The 21592-nt window shown below is 37.9% G+C and overlaps 2 protein-coding genes across 2 annotated transcripts in view; one reads left to right on the plus strand and one right to left on the minus strand.

Annotated features, from left to right (window-relative positions):
* Window positions 1-1431: 1431 nt before the first annotated feature.
* LOC124617465 (U8 snoRNA-decapping enzyme-like) lies at window positions 1432-13964 on the minus strand. The gene is made up of 3 exons (XM_047145265.1): window positions 13457-13964; window positions 5563-5829; window positions 1432-1767 (listed from the first exon to the last, which is right to left on the minus strand). Exons 1-3 carry the CDS (start codon window positions 13664-13666, stop codon window positions 1582-1584), a joined length of 663 nt encoding a protein of 220 aa, XP_047001221.1. The 5' UTR covers window positions 13667-13964; the 3' UTR covers window positions 1432-1581.
* A 52-nt stretch (window positions 13965-14016) lies between these two features.
* Window positions 14017-21592, plus strand: part of LOC124617449 (formylglycine-generating enzyme) — a 115460-nt gene continuing 107884 nt past the window's right edge. Inside the window, exon 1 of the mRNA XM_047145264.1 lies at window positions 14017-14970. Within this exon, the coding sequence (XP_047001220.1) occupies window positions 14400-14970 (571 nt within the window). The 5' untranslated portion in view covers window positions 14017-14399. The remainder of the gene's footprint in view (window positions 14971-21592) is intronic.

Here is a 21592-nt window from a genome sequence, read left to right on the forward strand (position 1 = left end):
AGGTCGGACAGCCACCAGTTTAGCTGAACCCAACAGTACCTTTGGCTTACGCAGTAGACATGAAAAAAGTTACGAAACCATGTCTTTGCTGCTAGAGGCAATCAAATATAAGGATCATGAATGGCAGCTTTGCTGAGATTTAAAAGTTGTTTCACTCCTTATAGGATAGGCTGGATTCATGAAATACTGCTGCATTTTGTGCCTTTGGAACAGTTGTGACGCCAAGAATCACTATGCAGTCCAGGAATGACCTATAAGGAAGTCATATGTTCCTGGAAAACGTAAATGTGAACAATACTCCATTGGTTGAGGCCGATAAAATCACTTTGCCTCCCCTTCATATCAGGTTTGGCCTTATCAAGAACTCTGTAAAAGCCCTGGGTAATGAAGGTGAGGCTTTCAATTGCTTAAAAGAAATGTTTCCCAAATTAAGTGAGGCAAAGCTGAAACAGGGTGTATTTGTTGGACCACAAATAAGAAAATTTCTGAAAGATCCAGCCTTTGATACCAAACTCACAGATATCCAATTAGGTGCTTGGTCTTCTTTTAAAGCAACTGTGAAGGGCTTTTTGGGTAACAGACAAAAACTATGTTACCATTGTGAATGAACCGTTGAACAACTATAAGAACACGGGGTGTAGAATGTCGCTTAAAATTCACTTTTTACATTCTCACCTTGATTTCTCCCCAGAAAATTTGGGAGCCGTAAGCAATGAGCATGGAGAACACTTTCACCAAGACATTCTTACCATGGAACACCGTTACCAAGGCCATTAGAACCCTTCGATGATGGGTGACTACTGCTGGGATCTTGTTAGGGAGAGTGATGAAACGACAAACAAAATAAGAGCTCTGTCGTCGTATTTTTAAAAAACCAAAGACAATTAAAGGTGAAAATATCTTCTGAACTAATTTGGACATTTTATTGGCATCATGCCCATGTATACATACAAAGCAGTATTGATTTCAAACGTTCTAAATGTGTATTTTTTTTATTTAAATGTGTAAATTTTCACTATTACCATTTTTTATTCTGCTGTGTATCTAGGAAATGTGATGTCATAGAGAACCCGATTTTACCAGTGTATTTCGCACCCCAAAATTAGGTAAATCCATCCATTTACAAACCAGATGCAGAAAAGAAGTTTAAATTTGTTAACTAGTGTTATTGTTCTATGGTTGAAGGAAGTTTGAAGTACACACTTACAGGCTTCTTTCAACACTAACAATAAGTTTCAAACTAAAACACTATGGTCCCAGGAAAACCTACTCTGGCCACCAGAGCAGGAAGGTTTGTCACCCACATGCGTATAGCAGAAAAATTCTAATGTCACCGACATATGACTGAAATGGCAGTCAAAGGCTTAAAATAATCTGTACATTACTGGGTTCACATCTACAGGAGACAACGTTTATTAGTTTAGCATGATATAACAGTCAAATATATTTATTAATCTTTATAAATACATAACAATATATGAACAATAACTTCTCATGTCACAGTTCACGGAATGTATAATTAAATCACATAATATTTCACTGTAGAATGGGATCTAAATAAATATCACATGGAATGATAAATCATGCAGAAACAGGTTTAGCATTAACTGCATTCTGTATCTCCTCCTCTGTCATCAAGCCCAGATGATGCAGAGAGTATAGCAACTGCTGTTTAGAGTTGCCACAAAATTTATTATTAAGAAAATTTGGAAATCCCCTATAACCATCACCCATTGTGTATAATGGTACTCGCAGAGTTCCAAGCACCTAATGCAACAGAAACAAGATTAACTAAAGTACACAGTATTGCACACTTAAGAGTGAAATGTTCTAATAAGCATGAATGAGTTGTATTACATGTGCTCTACACAGGTTTCAATGTGTAACTAAACCAACAATAATTACAGTAGAACTAAATTCAGGTTTATCAGATTGAAAATATGATGTTCATTCTATGAAAGGGGGGGGGGGGGGGGTTGGTCTTGTTAGAATCTAACAGTAAACCTTGAGTGGCAAATTATTGTATTTATTGTATCACACAAAATACTGCTGCAAATAACATTACTAGATTACTAGCTATTTCTACATACAGTATGCATTTCAAATCTTTAAGAATAATAATCACACATTTTTTTAATATGAAAGAAACAAAACAATGAAACTAATCCTGTATTACTGTGTGAGGGTAACACTATTCCTGCATACAAGTATGAAACCAGACACAAAATGATTTGTATTTTACAGACCAAATGTTCGTAGCTATTGTGCAATACGCTTAAATATATGAATGTATCTAAAAACAAAGATGATGAGACTTACCAAACAAAAGTGCTGGCAGGTCGATAGACACACAAACAAACACAAACATACACACAAAATTCAAGCTTTCGCAACAAACAGTTGCTTCATCAGGAAAGAGGGAAGGAGAGGGAAAGACGAAAGGATGTGGGTTTTAAGGGAGAGGGTAAGGAGTCATTCCAATCCCGGGAGCGGAAAGACTTACCTTAGGGGGCAAAAAGGACAGGTATACACTCGCACACATGCACATATCCATCCGCACATACACAGACACAAGCAGACATTTTCCCTCTATTATATAAATATATGAATGCCAAGATGACTTGACCAACAATGTATGTTTATACATGAGCATACTATCTTTTTTTTCATGTCTACATATTTATTTCTCGATGTAGTTACTCTGGCAGTAAAAACACTTCTCCCAATGAGAGACCAGTCTGTTGATGCCATCAATGTAGGATGTTGGACTTTGCTGACAGAGCCACAACCTCACCGCTGCTTGCACCACTTCATCATTATCAAAGTGAAGTGCTCAAAGGTGTTATTTAAGTTTTGGAAACAGATGAAAATCAAACTGGGCCAATTCAGGACTGTAAGGAGAATGGTTGTTGACAGTGGACCCAAGATGTTGGATTGTTGCAGTGCTCATATGTGATCCAGCATTATTATGCTGAAAAGAGGGTGCGCCATGTACGGACGAACTCTTCGATTCGAAACCTGATCACAGCACTCTGTTTCACATGCACCAACATAATTATGTTACACATTGCTTTGTTACCCTCTAATGACAGAGGGCTGCAAATACGAGGGCAGTTCAATAAGTAACGCAACACATTTTTTTTTCTCGGCCAATTTTGGTTGAAAAAACCGGAAATTTCTTGTGGAATATTTTCAAACATTCCCGCTTCGTCTCGTATAGTTTCATTGACTTCCGACAGGTGGCAGCGCTGTACGGAGCTGTTAAAATGGCGTCTGTAACGGATGTGCGTTGCAAACAATGGGCAGTGATCGAGTTTCTTTTGGCGGAAAACCAGGGCATCTCAGATATTCATAGGCGCTTGCAGAATGTCTACGGTGATCTGGCAATGGACAAAAGCACGGTGAGTCATTGGGCAAAGCGTGTGTCATCATCGCCGCAAGGTCAAGCAAGACTGTCTGATCTCCCGCGTGCGGGCCGGCCGTGCACAGCTGTGACTCCTGCAATGGCGGAGCGTGCGAACACACTCGTTCGAGATGATCGACGGATCTCCATCAAACAACTCAGTGCTCAACTTGACATCTCTGTTGGTAGTGCTGTCACAATTGTTCACCAGTTGGGATATTCAAAAGTTTGTTCCCGCTGGGTCCCTCGTTGTCTAACCGAACACCATAAAGAGCAAAGGAGAACCATCTGTGCGGAATTGCTTGCTCGTCACGTGGCTGAGGGTGACAATTTCTTGTCAAAGATTGTTACAGGCGATGAAACATGGGTTCATCACTTCGAACCTGAAACAAAACGGCAATCAATGGAGTGGCGCCACACCCACTCCCCTACCAAGAAAAAGTTTAAAGCCATGTCCTCAGCCGGTAAAGTCATGGTTACAGTCTTCTGGGACGCTGAAGGGGTTATTCTGTTCGATGTCCTTCCCCATGGTCAAACGATCAACTCTGAAGTGTATTGTGCTACTCTTCAGAAATTGAAGAAACGACTTCAGCGTGTTCGTAGGCACAAAAATCTGAACGAACTTCTCCTTCTTCATGACAACGCAAGACCTCACACAAGTCTTCGCACCCGAGAGGAGCTCACAAAACTTCAGTGGACTGTTCTTCCTCATGCACCCTACAGCCCCGATCTCGCACTGTCGGATTTCCATATGTTTGGCTCAATGAAGGACGCAATCCGTGGGAGGCACTACGCAGATGATGAGGAAGTTATTGATGCAGTACGACGTTGGCTCCGACATCGACCAGTGGAATGGTACCGTGCAGGCATACAGGCCCTCATTTCAAGGTGGCGTAAGGCCGTAGCATTGAATGGAGATTACGTTGAAAAATAGTGTTGTGTAGCTAAAAGATTGGGGAATAACCTGGTGTATTTCAATGCTGAATAAAACAACCCCTGTTTCAGAAAAAAAATGTGTTGCATTACTTATTGAACTGCCCTCGTATGTAGACATGAAGAATAAACATGTACAATGTTAATAATTGTTTTATTTAAAAAGTTTTAAGAGTTTTTCATACACAAAATTGGGAGGCATTACTTTTCAGCATGCCCTTGTACCACCACCACCACCACCACCACCACCACCACCACTATACATTAGCAGTGTTGGGTAGGTTCCCATCTGTGATTACACACACTATTTAAGCCATTGAAAATATGCTCTATGTAAATCGCTCTTTGCTTGGGACTGGGATTGCAGCAATTTATGTTACAACCTAGTCTGTATCATACTGACAACATGGTCGAGCCACTTAATCTGGTATGCTTGGAACCCACTTTTCCCACATTTTTCACTTCTCACTCTGTCTTTTAAGTTTATTCTGTTCTGGAATGCAATAATCTGATCTGTGCTCTACTCATACTTTTACACTTAAATTGCAAATACGGTTGTCCAAATACCAATATATATAAGGCCTGTTTCCTGTCCTAATGCTTTATTACTGCTTAAAATTTTTGCTCTTGAAAGACTCTTTTCAGCTGCCTAAATCCCTGATAAATTTCTATTGTTTCTATATATTTTGCACAAGTGTAACTTAATTTTGATGAGTTTCGATTGGAATAAACTTTTTATTGCACTGACTAAATCATTTAGAAATTGATAATTGTATATTTGCCAAAGCATGTGTCTTACGACTTTGTCTTTAGTTCTTCAGGGTCAAAAATAGCTAAATTCTTTTATGCTCTCTATAATCATTTACCTGTGATTTGTGTGTAATGACAATTTCAATCCTGTTTACGACTATCGACTGCTAAACACTCTAATGTATATTGAGATGTTACCTTTACTCCTTCCATTATTTGTATTTTCTCCAGGACTTTCCAGCAGCATAGTTACGTAATGTAATTTGGATAAAATGTCCCTGAGAAAATTTTATCCAGTTATGCTGCTGTTTAAGCCTCTGGTGACATATACCCTAACTTTTCACGATATTACACACACATGTTAATCATATGTCAACACGGATTGCGACAATGTGCACCCTATTTCCCCAGCAGTGTGTCAAGCGGATTTATTAAGCACTGTAGCTTTAAGAATGCCAAGTAAAAAATGGTCTTACCTCTGTGCCATAATCATGTGCAAATACAGAATTTTTTTCAATATGAAAAAGTTCATCCATTGTAACTTCCACAGCATAGAAGTTTAATACCAATTTTGTACTTTTATTCCAATGAGAAACTATGTGGTTTTCATCTTTTATTAAATTTCTTGTAGGAGAGATATTCATTTCTTCAACTAATTCTCTATTCAGTCCTGTAATAACATCTTCTCCTTCATCTATGAGTCCTCCAGGAAAGCCAATATATCCATCGAATCGCATCTGCATCTGCAGAAGAAGTGAAAATACTAAAGCAAAAGAATTTTAAGGGCAGAGTATAATGTGCGTAGAATGTTCAGAACAATTATATTATCACATGAAATTTATGAGCTGTGACCAGATAAGCAAAAACATCCGGGATAACTTCATATTTTTCCTGCATTTCTTTGAAAGTTCAATAAATCATAAATAAACCTACTTTCACACTACACAAGTTACTATACGGCATATAAATCCACTATCTTCCTCCTTTGCCACACCATTCACAGGTGCCAGGTGCTACTGCATCGGCATTAATCTCTACAACTTTAACATTGTAGCTATCACACTGTATGCATATAGAGAGAGTAATATGTTGTTAAATCCCCTTTGGAGACATGGTTGTGGAACTTTACAAGTACTTGTCAACATGGTGGACATCATCTTTGCAATGTTTTCCATACTGGAGCATCTCTGTAATGTAACACGACAAATCATACAAACCAGTCACAAACAGGACAGTATTTCTTCAACCTTTTTCTTCCTTTCAAATTTCTAAGTCTTATTAATTTGAAAAAGGATAATGGACAAACAAATAAAATTCAAAATTGAGTCACATGTGTCTTAAACTATATCTTATGCAAGAAGGTAATGCTTCAATAGAATTTGTGTAATGAAAAAAATTCACATTTACGTTTCGGTACAAGATTCATGAAGGCATTACTTCAACAACGTATGAAGGTATTTTCATCCACTGAATCCTCTTTCAATGTCAACATTTCATGGGAAATCCAGTGGCAGGAGTCATCAGAACACAACAAACTTCTAGTTGAGAACCCTTCAATGTGGGTATACAAGGACTTTATCTCCCACCATGTCAATGGAGGATTGTGAATTGGATTCAAACCAATCAAGGCAGATGTGGTTATCTACTGCTCATGTGAGGATGGACTAGTTCTGTAAACCATGACTGTGGTGCCACTTTACAGCCAATCCTCGGTATTGTAGCCAACTCTTCTCTTTGAGTGAACAAAGGAAAAATAATGGACATTCACCATGCACTGGATGATGCAACTGAATGGCTCAGGGAATTAGATATGGAGATCACAGATTCAAGACTTCAAATAAGACAACAGTTTTATACCTTCTAAAGAATATCTACACATGGTTACAATTTAATCATCACAGGAATAGGAGGTAGTCCAAAACAGAAAACAAAAAACAAATAATTGAGAAATGAATTTACCAGTACTGACAAATTCAGTTAAGATTGATGGAAAGTAAATCTCGGTACAATACTAACATTCTCCTCCACATTTTGCTATAGCACCAGTTTCAGTCACTTAAGCCACAACAAGTCTGTCACAAAGATGTGATGTAATTTAGCTACCAACACTGCAATGCCTCTGCCTTCTTGCTGAGTTAGTAATATTTCAACTCTGGTGCCTCAACTGAATATGGTGTTGTGTAATTGCCCGGCGTCAAAACAACAGTTCCTGTTGAATCAGCAAGCAGCCCCTGATGTAATAATGTTTGTTCAGCTGTGGTATGACTTGCTTATGTGGCCTCTTGCATTAACTGTGGAAAGTGCCTTAATTTTACTCAGCTGTGCCCAATCAACTATCTTCAGTGCCACAAAACTATTCCACATGGTGTGCAAGATATACGAGACAACTGAAATACCCTCAGACTTAAAAAAAAAAGTGCCCAAGGGGCGGGTGTTGGCAGGTGTGAATATCACCAAACCAACAGTTTAAATAAGTCACAGCTGCAAAATACTAACACCAATTGTTCACAGTAGAATGGAAAATGAGAGAAGCTGGTCTAAGGAAAGATCAGTTTGGATTCTGGAGAAATGTTGGAACATGCAAGGCAACACTGACAATTTGACTGATCTTACCCGATAAACTGAATAAAGGCACACTTGGATTTAGAGAAAGCTTTTGAAATGTTGACTGGAATACGCTCTTTGAAATTCTCAAGGTAGCAGGGATAAAATTATAAGGGACAAAAGGTTATCTACAACTTGAGCAAAAACCAGACATTGGTTAGTAGCCAAAGGCCATGAAAGGAAGGCAGTGGGTGAGACGGGAAGGAAGCAGGCTGCAGTCTATCCCCCATGTTATTCAATATGTACCCTGAGACAGCAATAAGGAAACCAAGAAGAAATTTGAAACGGGAATTAAAATTCATGGTGGAAGAATAGAAACTTTTAAGACTTGCCGATGACATTCTAATTCTGTCAGAGATGGTAAATGGCTCTTGAAATTTCAGCTGAATGAAATGAAAAGTGTTTTTGAAAGAAATTATAAGATGAAAGTCAACAAAAGTGCAGCAAGAGTAAAGGAATGTATTTGAATTAAATCAACCAATGCTGACAAAATCAGGTTATAAAATGAGCCCCTAAAAGTGATGCATCAGTTCTGCTATTTGGACAGCAAATTACTGAATTAGGGGGGATATACAGATGGTCAATAGCAAAAATGCATTTTTGAAAAATAAACATTTACGAACCAGGTTTTAAATAGTGAAGACATTTCCAGGGGCAGATGTGGACTCCAACCACAATATATTGGTTATAACCTGCAGATTAAAACTGAAGAAACTGCAAAAAGGTGGGAATAAACTGAAAGAAACAGATGTTGTACAGAATTTCAAGGAGAGCATAAGGGAACAATTGACAGGAATGGGGGAAAGAAATACAGTAGAAGAAGAATGGATAGCTTTGAGGGAAGAAGTAGTGAAGGCAGCAGAGGATCAAGTAGCTAAAAAGACAAGGGCTAGTAGAAATCCTTGGGTAACAGAAGAAATATTGAATTTAATTGATGAAAGGAGAAAATATAAAAATGCAGTAAATGAAGCAGGCAAAAATGAATATAAATGTCTGAAAAATGAGACTGACAGGAAGTGCAAAATTGCTAGGCAGGGATGGCTAGAGGACTAATGTAAGGATGTACAGGCTTATCTCACTAGGGGTAAGATAGATACTGATTACAGGTAAATTAAAGAGACCTTTGGAGAAAAAAGAGCCACTTGTATGAATATCAAGGGCTCAGATGGAAACCCAATTCTAAGCAAAGAAGGGAAAGCATAAAGGTGGAAGGAGTATATATAGGGTCTGTACAAGGGCAATGTACTTGAGGACAATATTATGGAAATGGAATAGGAAGTAGATGAAGATGAAATGGGAGATATGATACTGCGTGAAGAGTTTGACAAAGCACTGAGAGACCTAAGTTGAAACAAGGCCCCGGGTGTAGACAACATTCCATTAGAACTACTGATAGCCTTGGGAGAGCCAGTCCTAACAAAACTCTACCATCTGGTGAGCAAGATGTGTGAGACAGGTGAAATACCCTCACACTTCAAAAAGAATATAATAATTCCAATCCCAAAGAAAGCAGAAGTTGACAGATGTGAAAATTACCGAACTATCAGTTTAATAAGTCACGGCTGCAGAATACTAACACGACTTCTTGGCAGACGAATGGAAAAACTGGTAGAAGCCGACCTCGGGGAAGAGCAGTTTGGATTCCGTAGAAATATCGGAACATGTGAGGCAATACTGACCTTATGACTTATCTTAGAAGCTAGATTAAGGAAAGGCAAATCTATGTTTCTAGCATTTGTAGAGAGAAAGCTTTTGACAATGTTGACTGGAATACTCTCATTCAAATTCTAAAGGTGGCAGGGGTAAAATACAGGGAGCGAAAGGCTATTTACAATTTGTGCAGAAACCAGATGGCAGTTATAAGAGTCGAGGGGCATAAAAGGGAAGCAGTGGTTGGGAAGGGAGCGAGACAGGATTGTAGCCTCTCCCCGATGTTATTCAATCAGTATATTGAGCAAGCAGCAAAAGGAAACAAAAGACAAATTCGGAGCAGGAATTAAAATGAATGGAGAAGAAATAAAAGCTTTGAGGATTGCCGATGACATTGTAACTCTGTCAGAGATAGCAAAGGACTTAGAAGAGCAGCTGAACGGAGTGGACAGTGTATGGAAAGGAGGATATAAGATGAACATTAACAAAAGCAAAACGAGGATAATGGAATATAGTCAAATTAATTTGATTGATGTTGGGGGAACTAGATTAGGAAATGAGACACTTGAAGTAGTAAAGGAGTTTTGATATTTGGGGAGTAAAATAACTAATGATGGTCGAAGTAGAGAGGATATAAAATGTAGACTGGCAATGGCAAGGAAAGCGTTTCTGAAGAAGAAAAAATTTGTTAACATGAAGAAAAAATTTGTTAACATCGAGTATAGATTTAAGTGTCAGAAAGCCGTTTCTGAAAGTATTTGTATGGAGTGTGGCCATGTATGGAAGTGAAACATGGACGACAAATAGTTTGAACAAGAAGAGAATAGAAGCTTTCGAAATGTGGTGCTACAGAAGAATGCTGAAGATTAGATGGGTAGATCACATAACTAATCAGGAGGTATTGAACAGAATTGGGGAGAAGAGGAGTTCGTGGCACAACTTGACTAGAAGACGGGATCGGTTGGTAGGACATGTTCTCAGGCATCAAGGGATCACCAATTTAGTATTGGAGGGCAGTGTGGAAGGTAAAAATCGTAGAGGGAGACCAAGAGATGTATACACTAAGCAGATTCAGAAGGATGTAAGTTGCAGTAGGTACTGGAAGATGAAGCTTGCACAGGAGAGAGTAGCATGGAGAGTTGCATCAAACCAGTCTCAGGACTGAAGACCACAAGAACAACAAACATATGTTTACACTAATTATAAGTTTACATGTTAGGAGGTATTTTCTGGTGTGTAGCTTTATGGCGTACAGGATGTTTCAGAAGTGATGGCCAATATTCAGGGATATGAAAGGAATTATCATGCGAAATAAAAAATGTGAACTAAACATGGGCTCTAAACTGCATACCTTAAGAGCTACGAGCAACTCTTGATCTTCAATACTGTGAAACAAATCTCTTTGACTGCTCTTTGAACGCACACTCTTTGCTTTCCATATTTTTGGAAGTGGTAGTATGGACCATAATAAGAAAAAATGCCCAGTAAATATGTGTTCTAAACTGCATACCTCAAAAGTTATGAGCACTTGTTCATTAGAATAGTTGTGCTTCAAAGCAGTGGAGATGAACAAGTGCTCATAGTTCTTAAGGTATGCATTTTAGAGCACATGCTGACTTGGCTTTTTTATTTCGAATGATCATTTGTGTCATATTCCTGAATATTGACCATTACTTCTGAAACACTGTATAAAAAGTTCCCAGACAAAAAAAGAACAGAAGCTTTTGAAACATAGTGTTACAGTAGATTGCTGAACATTGGATGGGTAGACTAAATTACAAATTAAGAGGTACTGAATCAAATTAGAGGTAAAAGAAGTGCATGGTACACCTTGACTAAAAGAAGGGATTGCTTGACCACACACATCTTGTAACATCACGGAATGAAAATTAAGTTTGATAAAGGAAAAAGATATGTGGAGAGTAAAAGTTGCAGAGGAAGGCCAAGGATTGATTCTAGTAATCAAATTTAAGTGGAAGTTGGTTGCAGTACTTATGCAGACATTAAGAGACTTGCACAGGACAGACTAGTGTGGAGTGTTGCATCAAACCAGTTTTTACATGAGAGATACAACTCTCTCTCTTCTTCTTCTTTAAAAACGAGATCACCTTCACTTTTAGCCATAACTGTCTTACTGTGAAACTTGTTGTCATACAGGTCTACAAACTAAAAAAAAAAATTTAAATGATGTGATGTTCGCTTTTAGTGCAGTAAAATAGTTACTGATAAAAGTGAACATGACATCATTTAAACAACTTGCAGAGGTTGCGGACCCGTATTACAAGAAGTTGATACACACAACAACTATACAGTGCATCTTCTACTTACTATGGAGTCTAAGATTTAGTAAAAACAATAACAGGTGTAGCAGAAAAAAACATACAGTTTACACTTGTTCATAAAGATCAGAATACAGGAGATAATTTACAAGCAGAGACAGACAGACAGACAGACAGAGAGATAACATTTTCACTAACTGCCAGTATACAGAGACTAATCTATATCAGCAACTATTAAATAAATGTACTGATTAAGGCAGAACATTACATAATATTGAGGATGCAGAAGCACATGAAGACTGTCTCATGAAATTTCCAGGCCATTCCCACTACATAAGTCATGGAGTACATGCACACAGTGCAGAAAGGGTCTAGAACAGGCAATACACTGTTCTTTATCTTTACATGAATGGCCAATCTACTGCAACACAAGTATGTAAGTCAATTTTAAAGAGATGTAGCAGCAACATATGCTTGCTCTGAATGCACTCTAACGCAACATCTCTATTGTTAACATTGCAACAATCTTGCTGTTAATGCATGTGTTGATAATAGTAAAAGTGAGCTGAAGTCGTGGACAGCATGCTGTGTTTGGTGAAAACCATTTGGATTGTAGTGGACCTCATTCTAGCCATTCAGGTAAGATACAGTGCTCCTAACTTACAACTGAATGAGGTTCTGCCCAGTGATTCTCCTATGTTAAGAGGGACCCACCACAGAGTTTACTTGAAGCCTGCTGTTTATTTCACCCGATGAAATGAATGTGTTTCATATGGACACTCTGGTTTTACTGATACTGTGACTGATTAATGGTGTGAGCACACCATGCTGGTGTTCAGGTGTTCAGCTGAGTTGCACAATATTATGACGACTAACTCAGCCATTATCTTCAGATGTGGTGAATTGTGCTATTATGTATTCTTGCTATCTTGGACTCCAGTAATAGCACATGAAAGAAACAGCAGAGTCAGTCATCAAAATACTGTGCATAAAATGGAAACTACAACTCAGCTGAACATCTGGCATAACACCATCAATGTGTTACATATTTCACAACTCTGCATAATTTCTGACATCTTCCCTATATTTATGAGCATGTGAGTTTTGATTGTCTTGGTCACTGCATTTACTTAATGTGCGTGTCAGCCACAGTATTTTGATTTATTATCCAAGCTTCTACACCTGCATCTGGTATTAACTGAAGCATTAAATACCACGTTACACAGTCACAACAAAACAGCAGTCCTTTATCCCAACATAGACCACTAGGTGAGCTTTATCTTCACAGTCTCTATGAAGAAAATCTGTAGTTCCCACATTATTTTCTTTACAAGGTTCTATCCAATCTATGATCTTTTTAAAGCATCTACATCCTACTAGCCAAACGAAAAAGTGAAAATTTATACCAAGCGTCCCTTTGCAAGAATGATGTGCTATGATATTCTGAAATGATATGGATCATACATACTAACGTGCGATATTTGAAATCATATTAATACTTGTTCCATAGAACATGTGCATGACATTGGTGTCAGTTTAACAGTGTGAATCCTATGGTCATATAGTAACCACCTTCTTTTTTAGTGAAACTAGTTTCCTAGCACCTGACTAAAACTTTATGTACAACTGTGGGCATGTGACCTTTCACTTTATTGTTCTACACTTTGTTACTTCCAGGTATGTGTGTGTGAAACCTGAATGTTGACACAACTAAAATAAGTTTTTGTCTGTTTTAACCTTCGTGACGTGCCCAAGTTGGTTACCAGTCGGAGACACACGGTGAAATGGGTACCTTGTCCTGAGAAACCTACCCTATAGAGTTATTCTGTGTACTTACCAAAACTGCAGCCCTAGCGCTGTATAAATCAAAGATCCGCTGCGTGTGTGTACAGTATATCATACAGTGAGCAGCCTGTGTACACGTAGCATACTTGGATTCCTTTAGATTCTCCTTAGTGAGAACAGCGTAATCCGTCGTACTAGAAATCCTTCCGAAATATTCTGTATCTTCAAGATGTCCCCATGACCCATCGCCAGTTTCTGTCATTTCTGTTTCTAAATAAATATTTTTCCAAATAAAAGTTCAGTGTAAACTCAAAGCTGACAATGTTTAACGTTGTCACATTTCAACTGTTCGTTCGACGCTCAGAACTTATTCTTCAGCTGGTCACTGAAATTAAACGTTGCTGAAACATGAAGCAGTTACACAGCTGGAAAAAACTACATGTCCGAGGAAAAAATTAATCAGGAATTGTATATACACATCCTGTGCCAGTCACTTATTTTACAACCAAAGCAGAATACGACAATACGCAGCTGTTCCAAAGATTCCATGAATAAGTGCTGTGTATTCATTTCTACCAAAAATATATGAAACTAAATATCTCTGATTTTAAATGTCCTGCAAGTAGTGATTTTCTGACAGAATCAGCTGTAAAGTAATGGAAACAATATTACCATCATTATACGCATGTAAAATTCAATTTGAAGAAGCAAAGAACCGTATTTCTTTCTTTCTGGGAAAACGAGATTTTCTTATCAATACATCAGTTGTGATAATTTTACGATATCGTAGATTCCGACGTTGTTTTCTACCTGTAGTTCCCTGCTGGCACAGACACAAACAAGGTTGGCTGGGGGAGTGACGGACGTGAAGTACTGAATAATTGAGTTTGCTACAATTAAGAACCCGGGGAATTTGAACTTACTCGGGTTGAGCCTTGCGTGTTTCGTACTTATCAGCGTCTGTTGGTCGATATTTCTTAATTAATACGGCAGTAATGTTTTGTAAATGGGTGATGTTCGTGTTAGTTTTGTCTTTCCATCTCATCCAGTTATGTGAAAGTGAAATAGATGTACAGAAGGATACTGACACTGGAAGTTGCGGTTGCGGATCAGCTGACAGAAAGACAATTAAGAATTTGGAAAGGTCTGACAATAGCTTGGATGCATCTGAAATGGATGCAAGAGAGAAATATTTTGCAGCGTCGAATGTGCAGTCACCATACCCCAGAACAAATAATATGGTATTTATTAAAGGTGGAAGTTTTACCATGGGTACTAATAAGCCACTGTTTGTAGCCGACGGAGAAGGCCCAGCTAGGGAAGTGAAGATCGATGATTTTTTCATGGATGTTCACGAAGTTAGTAATGCAGAGTTTGAATTGTTCGTTAATAGCACAGGGCACAAGACAGAAGCGGAATCTTTCGGTGACTCCTTTGTATTTGAGTCATTACTGAGTGAAGATACAAAATCAAAAATAACACAGGCAGTCGCTGCTGCACCTTGGTGGCTCCCCGTGAAGGGCTGCAATTGGCGCCACCCTGAAGGTCCAGATTCGGATATAAGAGGTACGTTTTACTAAATTTTATGTATCAGATACGTAAATACAACTTCGCGCTACATCTGTCTCTCTCTCTCTGCATTGTTTGTGTTGTGCTTATTCTACTTATGGTATAATTTGTAGCACAGATTTGTAGAAAATTGCGAAATATTAACAAATCTCCTCAAACTTTGCTGTAGCATCTTCCTGTTGGAGATTCCAGCATTCAAGTAGGTCTGCATCATATAGTCTTAAGAGCTTTAAACTTAGATTGGTGTCACTTATGAAATAAGCTTCACTATGGCCTGCGTAGTTGCGCAGTATCTAGCTCTTTCATCTGAAGCTGCTTTGGAAACTACTACCCTAGTTGAATCATTTATTTCAGCTGCTTTTGAGGAAAGTGGAGATTCTAGTGCTGGACCTGTTGTCAGTGATTGTTTCATTTTCTTGTTGGAAATTTTCAGTTGCTGTGTTTGGTGGTGAAAGTGGTATGGTCATGCTATGCTTGTCCTTAACAGCCTTCACTGAATTAAAGATTTCTCAACTAATGAATGATTTTCCGAGTTTATTTCTGTGAAGCCCATGCTCTGGTAAAATGACTTCTCTCTGTAGATGGTATGTCCACATATGTGGCATTTGGGAGGCTTCAGCAGATTTTCTCAAATTTCCTATTGGTAACTTGCCAATTCATGTCACATGTGCGCAAACAGAAAGAGAACTGAATTTTGACAATACTTGTTTTGTATTTCTCTTACTTTTTTGAATGTAGGTTGTGATGACATACTGATCTGTAGTGTAACCCAATGTCTAGGTAAAGTTGAAAGTTGACACTTTGACTGTGAATTAACAAAGCCTTATGCCTTATGGAATGCTTCGATCAGCCCTGTTTGGGTACTATTACTGATAATGATATATGTAATATAGATTCCGCAATTATAATAAAATGGAGGGTGTCTTGTAGATGATCATTACTCTGTTGCAAATACTAAAAAGATTGTAGCGGCTTGATAATAGCTGTTGTGTGTAAATAAGTCAAAACACGCAATTTCATTTGACTACAACATATCTAATCAATCACGCGGATCAGTAAGAAAGTCAAAAGCCCAACATAGAAGCCCAAAATAATTTTAAGATGGAGCAACCACATAAATCTCAATGTAAGATAGTGCTTATGGTCGCGGAATACTCTTTTATGGAGGCATAATTCCTTGGAAGAATCTTAAAGAAATATAATTCATTCAAATAGCAGTGACTTTAACTCTAATTGACTGATTCTTAAGACTAATTGCCTGTGTGTGAAGTTGGGTTAGTGGAAGAAATAAATAATATTCAGAGAGAAGCTGTGCAATTTCATTAGACCCAGAATCCAGATTTTTCCTTCTTTGTTGTCCCATCTGCTCCCTTACTTTCCTCAGAAATAATATTGCTCATTTAATCCACAGTCCATGTATAGCTATGTTGCTGGCCTTGTTTTATTGGCCTTTTTCCTATTTTCAGATCTATAGACTATATCCAGGTCGTATTGCATTGTATTTGGATGTATAAATGAAATGAGAAGGGGATCTGTATAGTTATTTACTGTCACATCTCCCGCAGATACACATTTTTGACCGTAATTACCATATACTTCTCATATTTTCTAGCAGCATTCCACCCTGTTTCAGTTACCATTGTAAGGAATCGTTTGATCAGGCTTCCATGTGCTCATGGCTGTTCAGACATCTCGTACCTACAAATTTAGTAGATCTGTATGTCTTCAGCTGAGTGCTTCAGGTGAGACATATTATTCAGAAATAATTTCAAAATATGAAATGTTTCTTCACTATTGGAAACGAATGAAATACATTGGTAGAATAATACAGACTGAATCCTGACAGAAAATCAATATTTTTTGGGACAAGTGATTTATGTTTTCTACAAACATGACCAATTATACAGACAAATAAATATTTTATCCCATTTAATGTTGATGTAAGAACTTTCAACATTGACATGGCATACACTTTTAGGCATAGGCTTCAATAATATGTGTTTGTTGCCATACCGTGAATGAAAAACATTCTTGTAGGTAGTTGATGTCAAAAAAGAAACCAGTAAAAAAATCAAAAAATTGATAATGCATTGAAAAGATCATATCGACCAACTTTGTACTTACAAATTTATGTCGTTATTGTGGAACTGTAGACAAACACTTTAGTTTTCTTTATGTACACTGATCAGGGAAATCCATTGACGTAAGTGACTTTAGTAAAGAGAAAACTGTTTGCTATTCGTGAGTTTAGAAGAGCAAAGGGCACTGGCTTTTTTGGAATAAGGCATTTGAATCCTGAAATTCTATGTTTATCCTTTACTTTACAGAAAATAAATGTTTCCTGAACATTTTAATGCTCTAATTCACAATTTCCTTGTTGGAAGACACATAATGGTGCCCCTTTTGGTGAATTTTACTAGAGCTGAAAGTGCAATAAAGTTGAGAATGGCTTGGACTATTACACAGTGTGCCACAGGTCAACTTAAAGAGACTTCAATGAGGAGAGTGAAAATACACTAATGAACCGAAGCACTGTTCCATACTTCATTTGACTTCGCTTGCTTAAGTTTGCTGTAAATGTAATCTACATTGATGCCCTTACTCACTTACATTTTCAGAAACTACAAATTCAACTTTGAACTTATTACAAGTGTCGGTCATTTATATAATCAGTGATTTTAAATTTGTTATATTCTGATTTACATATTTTCATGTGTTTTTTCTGCATTTAATTGTTAAAGCACATCAGCACAAAATACCTTTCTGTATTGGCCATAACATTGTGCATTTCTCGCACTGAGAACTTATCACTGTTTCTTACTCTGCTCTGATGACACTATTATTTGGTACATATCAATGTTCTCCCTCTCCTCCCCTTCCCCCCCTTTTCCCCTTGGGACAGTGAAGTTTCCCAGTTGACATTCGTGTTTGACTGATCTTTGCTTTTGCATGGCCATGCTACAACGCCATACTTGACAAGGCGCACCTAATAATACACCATAATACAGCTACAGAGTCCAGTTTGACACTTTTATCTTAGGTGATGCTCAATAGTTTTGTACTCTATAGCAAAAAAACAGTTGCACATTTTGAACACTAAAGCTGCCTGTTTCCCAGAATGTCATAAAAGTTTACTCATGCTCGTTTCATCTGTGTTTCAAAACATTTTGGAATGCAATCGCATTGTGGTCAAACAGTGTTCTGCTGCATAGGACTGCTTTTTACTTTTATTGCGTGTCAGTTCTATGCTTCATTGTGTGCAATATCAGATTCCTTCATTGTGCACGATATCAGAGTCCCTCTTATCTTTTTACTCATTACGTCTCTTTTAATGACAGATTGATTACAAATTCTGCGATTCCATCACCCATTTCTCTCTATTGTCATCAACAGCACAAACACAACACTATGCTCTGTGTTCACCCAACTGTTACCTATATTTCAGATGCAAATTCACTTCTTGTGAAGGAAAGGTGTGTGAACTTCTGCAAGAACGAAAAACTTTCCAGTTAATGGGTGAACTTATACTTCCAGACCTCACATTTAACAAAGCCATATAACTTTTTTAACTTTGTACAGTAACAAAAATAATGTATAATGAAAGCTTACTGGTTTTGTCATCTGTATAATGCAATAGTTTCATACCCAAACGCATGACAGAAAATATTAGACAATAAGTTTTTGTTGTAACAATATGTCTTGTATATGAATTTATTATTGTGAATGTGAAATATGAATCTGTAACTGAAATGAAAACTTAAGTAGTATTGAAGCAGTTAGGTCATGTGCAGTAGAATTCTGATAATCATCATTGTGATTGTTTTCAATATTAATAAAACTGTAATCTTCACACTTTGTAGCATACCATTTCCTAGCCGTCCCTGTGTGCTTGTTCTGTGGCTATTGATGTGCTACAGGGTCATATTACAATATCTTGAGAAAGGGGTTTCTGTTTAGCCACATGTTGATAGGTTGGTCATTCCGTAATCATCCAAAACATGTAGTGGTCTGGGCATAGGAGGCCAGTTTGAGGTTTAATGAGTTCCCAATTATGATCTGTATATTTCAACACCTATTTCAGAGAAACTTATGAATGTCTTGGAAGGCAGTTGCACCTTGTGTAAGTGGCAGTAGGAAATGTACAATGAAAATATATACACTGTGCTCCTAATTCTGTGAGACTGAAAATCCTAAATGTTGGCTAATTTCATGGAGCGGTTTGGAGTTTGGACAGTCAGCCGGCAGCCCTTGTGGGGCCTCTGGCACAGAGTTTGTGTGTTAAAGTGGTTATTGCTTTGGAAGTCCAGAATTGATCTTTTATGATCAGCATGGCTACTTTTCTAGCTTAAAAAAAGCCTACACAGTGTTCAAAACTGGTTTCCCATACATGGAAATGAAATTCAGCTTAGGCGCTTTCCTATTTTGTCCGACAAGTGCTGTGATTTAATGAACATAGATTTATTCACTGGGAAGAGGCTTCATAGCATGGCATGAAGCCATTAGCTACTTAGAGGTGGTGTTCAGTCAATGAGACTTTGCAAGGGTTACTCGAAGCAAATAAATTATATATGTTTTGATGGAAAATTTAAGTGTGGTATCTTTGTGTGACTTTTACCCTGTTGTCTTTGAATGGTATTTCTGTTTCTGTGTGAGGATATTTTATTGGTGAAAGTTGTTAGGAGCTAATTGGAGGCAGTGTGTGAACTGTTACTAGTGTATATTTTCCATTCTAGTGGTGGGTCTCCAAATTTTTCTGTAAGTAGTTGAATCGCGCAGGGCTTTTAATTATTGACATTGGAGTGATGAGAAGTTTAACCCTGCTTCGTGGATCAGAGTGATGCTGGCAACCATCATTCAGGCTGATTCTTCGTCTGTAGCACTACAGAGTATTAATCGGAAGGTGCCAGTAAACATTTCCAATGAGATCTGTGAAGCAGTAGATTGCGTAATTTGCCCACAAGTGATTAATCAGCAAGAGTGCAAAGATTTTAGGTGCGGCCAAAAATGTGAATCCACACAGTGCTACAGAAGCCCCGAGGCATGAATAAAAGGAATGCTTCAGTTTACGGTATAATCACTGGGAAAGCACAAAACACCCTCTTGGAACACATCACTGTGGTTTTCCTGTAAGCCTCATGAGACACTTACAGTTGAGATGTATACCATATTATGTTGAAGGAAATGAAACCTTCTGCAGCAATAAATGGCTCTGTTTACGAAATAGTGTAGAAATCAGCACTGTAAGGCTCATCATTGACCTTCTCCAAGTCACTTTATTTAGTCACACAAAAATTATGATCTAAAGATTGGAGGATATGGAAACCTAACTTGTAACAACTATCTGACAGATGCTAAATAAAATTAATTGTGTATTTCAGGAGTTCATCCAAGGTGTTGATTTCATTTTCATACACAATATTTAGAGAAGTTACCCAGTCATCTTCTTTAGGCACTGTGCTTCATTATGTGTACTCACCGCTTGGAGACTGGTGGTCTTCGCATTCCAGTCAGTTTATTCATTCATCCTGGAGGAACGTTTAGTTTGAGAATGGGCTTCCCTGGATAGTGATGAGAGGCATTCAGACATCTGTTCACAATAACAACCTAAAACATAACTGACCCTTCCTGTTGAACCTGTGGGACTGCTTGCCTGAGATGTGCATTGGTGATGCTCACACTCTTCTGTGGTCGCCATTAGGTTTTAGATAGAGCCTGCACCCATCAGTGAAAACTCTATTGATCTAGATTGCTTTCCAGGTGTTCCTTTTCTCTGTGCACCAGGCACAGCAGCATATGTTTGTAATGGATACATATAGGTCAAATTGATCATGTGAGGACAGTTGCCTACTATCTAGATTGATGCAACCATCCCAGTTGCCTCCAAGAAGTCAGTGCATAGTTCTGTTGTATTCTCCTCAGAGTAAATATGAGTCATAAGTTGTAGGTAGCAGGCACCAATTAGTGTTGTTGACTGAGGATGAGACAGACCTTCATGTTTTAGTATCAGGATTGTATATTTGGATGGTGTCACTGGTGTACACCACTTCGGTGGAAAACGTCCCATAGTGACAACCTAGACAAGTCACTGTCCCATTCACAGTTGGATTCAAAGCTCGCTCTGCTGCGGTGCACTGAGAGTGCAGGTTTACTTCCACTTCTCTTACATTTAAGTGACAATATGCAACAATTTCCTTTCATCAAACGAACATTGAAAAAGAGTTTTCCAATCAAAAAATGCTAACTATACAAATTATGAGGGTGATGTAAAACTTACTTTGTGCAGTTTGTGTGTGCTATATGACATTTAGTGTTAATAGATCTTCAAAAGTTAATTACATAAGTGGCTCCACTAGAAGTGAATTAGTGATTCCAAATTCTTGCGTGCAATTGAAGTTGTGCTGTCTTATTACATCCCAACACTAAGATCAGGGTTTGGTCACGCTTTTGCACTAAATCTATCCATCAGTGAGACATGAAGATAAATTAAATGAAAATTCTTGGTAGAGGCCAATATTACCATTACCACTTAACATTAAGCTAAAGTTTTACTTGTAAGTAAAGTCAATATAATTTAAAGTTTTCCCAGAGAGATACTGAAGTTAGAACTGGGAGAGGGGAG

This window comes from Schistocerca americana, chromosome 1, assembly GCF_021461395.2.
Source record: "Schistocerca americana isolate TAMUIC-IGC-003095 chromosome 1, iqSchAmer2.1, whole genome shotgun sequence".
Classification (NCBI taxonomy): Eukaryota; Metazoa; Arthropoda; class Insecta; order Orthoptera; family Acrididae; genus Schistocerca; species Schistocerca americana.

What these genes read in the sequence shown, in the direction of transcription:
- LOC124617465 (XM_047145265.1), bottom strand. Translation starts at nt 13,666, where the DNA reads ATGACAGAAACTGGCGATGGGTCATGGGGACATCTTGAAGATACAGAA. An exon ending in GCGCTAGGGCTGCAGTTTTG is followed by an intron (nt 5,830 to 13,456) that starts GTAAGTACACAG and finishes CTTCTTCTGCAG; the next exon opens with ATGCAGATGCGATTCGATGG. An exon ending in CACATGATTATGGCACAGAG is followed by an intron (nt 1,768 to 5,562) that starts GTAAGACCATTT and finishes CTGTTGCATTAG; the next exon opens with GTGCTTGGAACTCTGCGAGT.